Below are 9,636 nucleotides of genomic sequence, written 5' to 3' on the forward strand. Positions count from 1 at the left end.
GTCAATTTACAATTCTATTGCAAACTGCTGCAAATTTTGCATCCCACCTTTTTTGGCTCATCCTGTAATGAGATGAAATGCTTCCATACCGCTTAATTTTTCAACATATTTAACACATATCATGTAACAAATATCATTTTAAATCTGTAAAGAAAGATTAGGAAATGCATTTAGTTTTCTGGCGTACGATTTGTGAATCAACCTGTTTGATTTTATGACTTGGAAATCCTGGCTCTTCACTTCAATTACAGTCCATTTTTACTCAGTTTAAAAAAAATTATTACAATTTCGTAATTCCGTAACCTAGAACTAAAACAAATTGCAGCCACGCCCTGGGATTTTTATTGTGAACAATTTTCCTTCCTGTGAAAAAAAAGAAATGTTCTGCCTTCCTCACTTTGCATCGATTAGATTCAATTGTTGAGTTGATAGATTGATCCAGATCAATGCATCATTACACTTCTATTCATAATAGAACGGGTCAAATAAACCAAAGTGCAAATATTGAGAAAAAACATCATGCATCACTGCATCACACATTGGGCTGACAAAACTTTGTCATGGTGGTTTGGAGTGGTTTGACTGGGTCTGACTGAGTCACCTACTTCCATGTCTTCAGCAAATTAAACTTCACGGGGGGTTCAATCTTTTGCCAATGTTATCTTTTCCAATAATAAGGAGTGCGTCCCTGAAATGATTGGGCTATGACTCTTTGGGTTGTTTATCCTTTTGTTTCCAAAATACATACAAGAGATGCTGGCGCATGTTACTTTATCTGCAGGTGATTAAATAAGTTCATTGCATTTGTCAACTTCGGAAAAGTTTGGGCTATGGGCGCCTATATCCGGAGCCAAAAATATTGACACCAAGAAAAGTTATTGTCAGAATTTTTTTTGGTAAACACAACACATTTCAATACTACTACTAAATGCATATGAAAATCCTAACCCCATAACATGAAACTTTTAACGAGTCACACATATCACCCATTCTTAATATCCCAATATCTATCTAATATCTATATACAATATCTAGCAGATTTTTCTTTTCTTTGGTAATTATTGGCAGATACCAATAAGTTGAACAAATAAAAATGCATCTCTCTAACTAGTATGTGTATTTTGGTAGTGGTAGTAGTGAAATAATCACAGCTACAGGCCCAGTCTTCTTTCTTAACTTTGTATATTTGTTTAGCCCCCCCACTCCACTTCAGAACATCAACATTCACGGCTTGTGAATGAATTTATCGTGAATATAATTTATTTTCCATTTAAATTATGGAATTTTCTCAACCTCATAGACTGTACTAGCTGTTCTAACCGACAACTCTAGCTGCTTGGTTATAATATCCACATTTCTAATGATTGTTTCTCAAATGTCTATTGTTAAAACAAATATTATATTGTGAGGGCACCTATAGTCATTGCCAAAATATGAATCGTGGTATACATAAACATGCATACAAATATTGATACAGAAGTATATTAATTAAAGCTACAGAGGTTGTCCATTTTTCTATTGTTTTCTTGTTAATTTTGAAGTTTATTGCATTAGTCCTGTTTTTTGATCATTTTACTCTTATTAATTCGGTATTATTGCCCGTTGTTATGAATCCATTATCTATCATCTATCCGTCCCTAAAACCAAGCCAAGATCAGCACGCAGTTCAGCTCACTCGCCCCTTTATGTCAATGAGGAGCGTGACAGCCATGCAGCACGGCACACCTGTGGGTACCTGTGCAGCTCAGACCACGCCCACAGCAGCAAACGGCCAAAGTTAGCCCGGCTAGCCAGCTAATGCTAACCAGCTACCGCTAGCAGGCGGCTAGCGCTACAAAACAATGGGCAGGGGGTAAATGTGACGTGCTGGCGACCAGGCCACACGCCCATGTCAAATTAAGTAAAACAATTTAAAACACAATAAAATATCCTCCTTACCCCCAAAAGCCACACGAGCAGCGCGGGGGCAAGACGTTACCCGGAGGCTTGCTTCGTTCGCTCCCCGTGTCCCCCATGACGGTGCTGGGTCCGGGGCTCTCCGCTAGCAGGTGGTCCGGGGCCGGGGCCGGGGCCGGGGCCTCGTCGTTATTTTCCGTTTAAGATCCCCGGTGTCGTAACGCAGACTCCCGCGTTTCTTCGCCTCCAACGGGGCTGGAGCCGCGTCGCCAGCCGAGCCGGTGGTAACAAAGCGGTTGAAATCACACTCGAGGCGGAGCAGCAGCGGGAGCCCGACGACGGGAACCAGCGCCGATCAGCTGGCGGACAGGACGCAACCACCGCGGAAAGGAGGGGCGGACGCGGGGCGTCCGCTGAGAAAGGCTGCGTTGAAAGCTACGGAGACACGAAGAAAACACTTTTCGAGGCGGGGGGAATTGGTGTTCGCCGTCGAAATGTTATTGGGGTTTTTTTTATTTGTATTTTGTTCTAAAGGTTTGAAGTCTCGCATGGTACGGCCCGTTAAATGCCACCATAATACAAACAGTAGGAAGAGCCATTAGTGTCTGACCTGCAGCGCAGGAGTTTATTTAAACGTTCATCAGAATCTAGTGGAGACGCTTTTACTTATCAGTAAATATGTGAATTGTTGACACAGGTTTGTTTTTTTTCTTTTTGTCTTGTTTTTCTTTGCTTTATAATATACATGCATTTTTTTTATTATTATTATTATTTCCTATAGTTTTGATGTGAGTTCTGAAGGTTGTTTTGACTTTATTCTCGAATTTACTCTCAAAAGAAACGGCTGTTTTTTGTTTTTCTTGCCCTAATACTCTTCCGTATATTTCAATGATAGTCTATGTTACAAACACAGGTATAATGTAAACCCAGGTGACAGCGCCCCCTCGCACAGACCTCGCTGCTGCAGTAAGCACTCGGTCCGCGGCTCCGCTGGGGCTGTAGGTACCAGATGTGCTCGGCCCCGGCAGATCGGCTCGGGTGAGGCTAACCCGGCTGAGGTGCGGCGCCGGGCGCACCACCGGACCGCCTCGTCCGCGCGGTCGGCGGAAGCGGAGCGGCTACGGTCTGTATGAGCATTATTACCGGACATTTTGACCGACAAGATTATAATTCATCTTTTGTTTGAGTAAATTTTACCAGGCAAAAAAAAAACGTTTCAAAAAAATCGTGGGCCAAACATCAAGGAGGTGACGTTGCGCCGTAAAGCGTAGCGCACTTTTCCCGCGGTTTCGTACTGGAAAACCAAAGTTACATAGTACAAGAACAGGCGTTCCGGGGGTTTGGTGGAAATAAAAGAGGTGCCCTTCTTCATATTACAAGTCAGTTTACCAACAAAATGATTTTGAAGTTTTTATTTTAAGCTATAAAAATGACATAGTGTTGCTTTAAGGGACTCTTGAGTTTCCCCCCTGGGGGATCAATGAAGTGTTATCTCATCTTATCCTGTAAGTTTGGTAACTGATTTCACCTCAAGAAACCGCCCCCTCCCTTCTGTTGGGACAGAACAGATAGGCAGGCAATAAATATCCAGTGTAAACTGAGCCTGCCATGAAATTAATACTTGTTTATTGAACCTCCTGGCCTCACATCAGAATCTGAATTTCTACCTGAAACAACATGTCCTTATCGGATTTACCACAAGGTTGTACTTGAACAGCCTCTGACTGTGGAAAAATGATACGCTATCTGTATCTGAGCCCCGGCCCCCCTCGCTCCATCTATCCCACTCACACCGGTCCACGTGGTGCAATCCGAGCCGAACGATGCCCGAAATTGTCACCGTGGATCGAGGTCCGGTCTGGACGATGTTCAGTCTCTGGGGCCGGAGCACAGCCAAAAATAAGAAAATAAGATAACGCTTTGTTAACCCCCGTGGAGAAATTCCGATGTGGGTGTGGATTCAGGTGGAATTTAAATGTAACAACATGAGGTCGCTCATAACTTCAATAATACTTTTAGGAGACTGCTTCAACAGCGGCACATCTCCCGTAGTGTCCGACAAGGGCGACAGCCTCCAACCGACGCATTGACCACATTACGGAGATGACCTTGCCCAAAGCAAAACCTTATCAGCCAAGTAATTCACCGCCACATTGGAAAAGCTGATATCTCCTGGAGTCGCATCAAACATGGTGCACATTTGGAGCCTGTGGGAGTTATTTATAAGCCGAACTAAAGCAAAGGAATAAATGTCTTCAGAAATACCAACAGTTTATATTATTAATTCAATCAGAATCAGAATCAGAAATACTTTAATAATCCCAGGGGGAAATTACTTATGTTTATATATAAATTACTTACTTTATATATATAGCGGAATCATCTACCCATCCAATGAAAACTCAGAAAAAAATCATAGTTACATACCTGTCAACCCTCCCGTTTTTCCTGGGATCCTCCCGTATTTTACCCTTTTGTCCCTCTGTCCCACCATTTGAATATTTTCCCGTAAATCTCCCGCATTTTTGGCCTTTCTAAAAAAAAGGTCAAAATTGACAGTTTCTCCAAACACAGCAGATGAAAACAGTGTGTGTGGATGTAGATGTTGTAGATGAATTGAATGAAAAATAAAGTCCCTGTGCATAACGGGGAGACTTTCTCTGTCACTCTCTTACCACCCCCCCCTTCTTAAAATTAAACTACGCCCTTGTTTACATGCCCACCCAAAGATGACATCCTAGTCACATCTCTGCTGGCAACTCTTAAATAGCAAACGTGAAAATGATGAAAAATCAGTACAACTTGTCAGATTAATTTAAAATGAAAAAATAAAAAATAAAAAAAAACGGGCATGTTTGACAACAATGTTTCAACCAGGCTAATTACATGTGGTTTTAGATAAATAATCCTAAATTACTAAAACTGGCCCAAGGTTATTTTGTATTATACGATGCATGATTATAAATTGCAGACATACCTTAAATGTGAATATATATATATATATATGTGAACTTTGTCTTAAAATTAGGATTTGGATCTTCTTCACGATCGGGCCTCGTTAACAATCGTATTAGTACGACCACAGCCCTTTGACCCCAAACCTTTTGGATGGAGGTGTTTTCTTTGATATCTTCAGTTTAAGATGTCTTAAACCACTGCAAAAGAAGATCACCCTGTCCCATTTTTTTTACCTGCGCTTTCAGGAGAGTGCTGAACTCTCCTTGGGAACCAGGGGTGTTTTCATTCCCACCTGGAAGTTCGACCAGCCGACCGGAAGCTTGCGTCCGCGGGGAAAAGAACGAGCGACTTGGGGGGTGAAATGAAGATCGATAGTCGATGGTTGGCGAGCCACTCGGGGACACGAAGGCTTTACCGCAGAGGGGTTTTTTTTTTGCGGGAACTCGTTCATCAAAGCAGCGCTACCGGCAAAGCTGCCGATCGCAGAGCCTTGCAGCCGGGGCTTATCGATATCGCCGTCGTTTATCACTGATTTTGTCTTCTGCAAAACAACATGGAAGGGTTGCACCCGTTGCACCCGTTATGAAGTTGCATTGTTCGCGTACACCATTTTCGGGTCGATGGACGTTCATTTTTGAAAAAGTTTTCTTTAGCCCACGAGCCGTCGCCTTTGTGCGCACCTATGCGGCCCGTTGTGGGGAAGCGGTTGTTGCCGAGTCCAGCCTCGGGCCGGCTCGTCCTCTTGAGATTGGTAGCGCGCTACATCAAAGACGCATCCCCTCTACTCACATACCATTCACACAGCCCCCCGCCTCCGCCTCCTCCTCTCCCCCTTCCGTGATAAACACAAGAACTTAAAGAATTAATTAGACTCCGGATCAAAGATGGGCTAAGAGCCGCGGTTTACACGGAACGCGCAGAACGCCGCGGCCTGCAGTCGTGTCGGTGACGCGTGTCCCTTGGGCGTGTGTGTGTGTGTGTGTGTGTGGCGTCCTTGATATGTACGCAGGGTATATTTCGTTTCAAGTCCAGCTTACACAGGCCATTTTTCCCGACCTCTGACCTTTTCACAGAGGGGGGCGCTACGCTACGGCGCCTTTGATCGTTGCACAGAGCGGCAGCCTGACGGCCAAAAAAGGCAAAGGGAACGTTCCTTGACAGCGTCTCCGTTGAAGGCCTGGCATCCAGTGAATTGCCTCCCTGTTATTCTTCATTGGTGTCTGTGGTGTCTTCACAATAACTTCACTAACTAGATTAATCACATTATACATTTGACGACGTCTATTTTCCAATCTTTTACAGATTTGTCCGATTTTTTTCAACAGATGCTGAGTTAGAATCTCAACCAAATACATAGTAAAATCTAAAACGCGAAGGCAATAGATCCAATTATCCTCATTAACATCTTTGACGGGTATTGTATCAACATGAAATTAAGACATGATATTCGAGTACATTTTTTAATCCAAATTAATAATGAAAAAATACGACTCAAACATTCTTACAATATACATTTCTAAAATATTAGAGGATTATATATTAAAAAAAGGTTGCAAGAGTGTTTTCATAGCAACTGGGTTCAATATATATATATATATATATATATATATATATATATATATATATATATATATATATATATATATATATTTATTTATTTATTTCCTTGGAGTCAAAATTAGGAGAGACAAGGCATTTATATAAAATCCCAAAAGAAATGAGCAGGGGGCAGTTCAAGCATGTTCATGGTGGTTCAGGCTTTTCCTCATCTCTTCGTCTCACATTAAAGGAGCAGCATGTGTGGATTGGTTGCTATGGATCATTTGTTTGACTTCGTATGTATTTGTGGTGCACTTTCAGTGTTGTTTACGGTTGTCGTCCAAGCTATTCTGTTGTGCATCTCTGAGCGCCCCTGTGACGTGGCGGCCCCCCTGCAGCCCCCGTATTGTTATTATCATTGGGAAACGCATCACAGCCCACGCAAGGCGTCCTGATAATGTTCCGTTGCCTTGGCATTACTCTGCGTCGATAAGCCGAGTTGATTCACGGCTGCTAATATGAGAGGCGGGCTTTCCAAAAAACACTCTGCATGGGTTGCATGGGAAATCCATACGAGCACATTTGTCCATAAATGAGGGCATTTCTTATCTTTTAATGGCATCCCGGATAGGCACAACTGGTGGTTATTGACGAGAGAACAAGAAACATTTCAGGCTTTATAGATCTGCTCTAAGGATGTATTTGAGAAAATCCGCTTAGCCAGTTTAGTCAGATGGCTCTGAAAAAACACATTATGGATTTAAACAATTGACCAATTTGGACACGGAAATTGGTTGGCCACGGTGGTGCGGTTTGAGGGACGGGAATAACGGAGTAAAAATATTATTCTGCCGCTTGCAAAAATCCTGGCGTAAAGCCATCAGACAGTTGATAAAGCGCATAAAACCTTGTTGTTATTCCTTCTCAGTCTTTATACAACATCTTTCCACCATTTCTGAGATGTTGCAGTGCATTACGCGGCGTGATGGATTAAAAACATTCTCGACAATGAGTTCACCTCATCAAATGATGTTTAAATACAAACTAGTGCGATAACAGTAAGGAGATCCCCTCTTTCTTCAGAAAACACTCATCGAAAGAGGAGGGAAAAGCTCTCTGACGGCGATGCCGCCACGAGGCAGCGGCCGCTGGAGGCCATGTTTAGCAGAACACACATCAGAGAGGAGCCTATTTGCACCCTCAACCCCTATACATACTTTCTTTTCTTCTCTCTCTCTCTCTCTCTCTCTCTCTCTCTCTCTCTCTCTCTCTCTATATATATATATATATATATATATATATATATATATATATGTATATATATAACATTTATTACACATAGATAAGTGAGGGAATCCTGAAAAATGAAATCTAAAAAATAAAATTAAAATAAAAGCAAAAATTATGCAGGCTGGCAGCCTTTTTGGAGCCCTAGGCAAGATCTGTAGAGGCCCCTCAGTGCGCATCCCATCGTGGGGGGTCCAGCTCATTGGTGGGATGTGTTCTGTTTTTTTGCTTAAGGTCATCCTGTCCAGAAAAGAGAGTAATTGGTCAAGGTGCGGGCATTAAATTTGGGGCACCCAAAAAGGTGTTTTTATTCGAAAATTCAGTATATATATTTTTTTACCCATAATGTTTTTTTTGTATTATTATTATTTTTTTCCTTTTCCTGCCCTCGATCGATGATTTGCCATCTCCAGCCCTTGTACATGAACATAACCCAATATAGCTAAATGTTAAAAAAAATTACAGGTAAGTGGAGTGGAGATATAGTAAGGATGTAGGTTAGGATATGGACTTAAATATCATATTTATTTGATCTATTATTAGAATATATTATTATTAATTTAAATGCAGATCTGTGTAAACATCCCACTTAAAGATATAAAAAGATCATCTAAAGGATAAAATATACACGTAGGTACATATATAGGTAAGGGTAAATACTGGTGTACCTTTGGGAGGATTTCTCCATCCTTCACATCTCCCTATATACTCTCCTATACATCATGCCCACTCGTATTCATCTTTCTCTGCTCTCTCTATTTCCCTTTCTCACTCTCTCTCTCTGTCACCCTGCTGTTTCTGACGCCCTTTGGTCCAACTCCTGGCCGTGCCCTCTCTCTCTCTCTCTCTCTCTCTCTCTCTCTCTCTCTCTCTCTCTCTCCCCGGCAGCTCCCCCCCCCCCCCCCCAGCTCTCCCCGCTGTGCTAGGAATGCATAGCGAAGCCACCCGCACATTAGTCAGAGAAAAACGAAAGATGCGGTCCTCCCTTCTCCCATCCCTCTCTCTATCTGCTGATCAAAGTAGTGCTAAACAGCCAGAAACCACAGCAGGGGCATAGGGGGGGTGGGCATGCACAGCAACGCAATTAGAAAGCACCACTTCCATTTTATTCCCAGTGAACACAGAAACACACACGGACGCACACACACCGTTCTTATGCGGCGCCTGTGTTCATACACATGGGTCTATAGAGGCTCCACACTTCCTCCCTCTCTTTCAGTCTCCCTCTCTCTCTCTCTCTCTCTCTCTCACTCTCTCTCTCTCTCTCTCACTCTCTCTCTCTCTCTCTCTCTCTCGCACACACGCACACAGGCACACACACACACACACACACGCACGCACGCACACACGCATGCACACACACACAGGCTAAATTCCAGCTTCACCTACCTCTGACTGTACACACATCTGCAAGTTGCTCAATTATAGTTTAGTGAAGAGCTCGAACAGGACGGCAAAGATAGGAGGAGGAGGAGGAGGAGGAGGAAGATCAAAGGAAAACCCTGAAACTCCTTCTGGCAGGGGTGAGAGGAAGAGACAGGATAGATCGGGGAGAAGAGCGAGAGAATGTGTTTCGGGGTGAACGGGGAGGGAAAAGGAGTGTTTGTGTGTGTGTGCACGCGTGAGTGTGTGTGTGTGTGTGTGTGTGTGTGTGTGTGTGTGTGTGTGTGAGTGTGTGTGTGTGTGATTGTGTGTGTGCGTGTGTGCGTGAGAGAAAGAGAGAAAAGCAAGCTATATACACAGTACAGGAAAACGATGGAAGGAGTACAGTAGTAGAGGGAGAGGGCATAGTGTGTTGGAGAGAGGGAGATGTAAAGAGGGGAGATAATGAGGGCAAGAGGAGAAGGAAGGCGACGTGTGTGTGTGTGTGTGTGTTTGTGCACGTGCGTGCATGTGTGTGTTGATCTGGCTCGCTTGGTTCACATATATCCGTTCATGTAGTGGGTCTGAGTAATA

At 43.1% G+C, this 9,636-nt stretch overlaps 1 protein-coding gene across 2 annotated transcripts in view; it reads right to left on the reverse strand.

The window, feature by feature from the left end:
- LOC307227981 (AN1-type zinc finger protein 3-like) overlaps window positions 1-2,224 on the reverse strand; it is a 28,101-nt gene extending 25,877 nt beyond the window's left edge. The window contains exon 1 of one of the 2 annotated variants that reach the window (XM_079997436.1): window positions 1,939-2,224. In XM_079997436.1, the coding sequence (XP_079853562.1) occupies window positions 1,939-2,015 (77 nt within the window). In that variant the 5' untranslated portion in view covers window positions 2,016-2,224. The remainder of the gene's footprint in view (window positions 1-1,938) is intronic. The other variant, XM_079997437.1, reaches the window with a different exon arrangement.
- Window positions 2,225-9,636: the final 7,412 nt, after the last annotated feature.

This window comes from Zeus faber (genome assembly GCF_960531495.2).
Source record: "Zeus faber genome assembly, chromosome: 3".
NCBI lineage: Eukaryota > Metazoa > Chordata > Actinopteri > Zeiformes > Zeidae > Zeus > Zeus faber.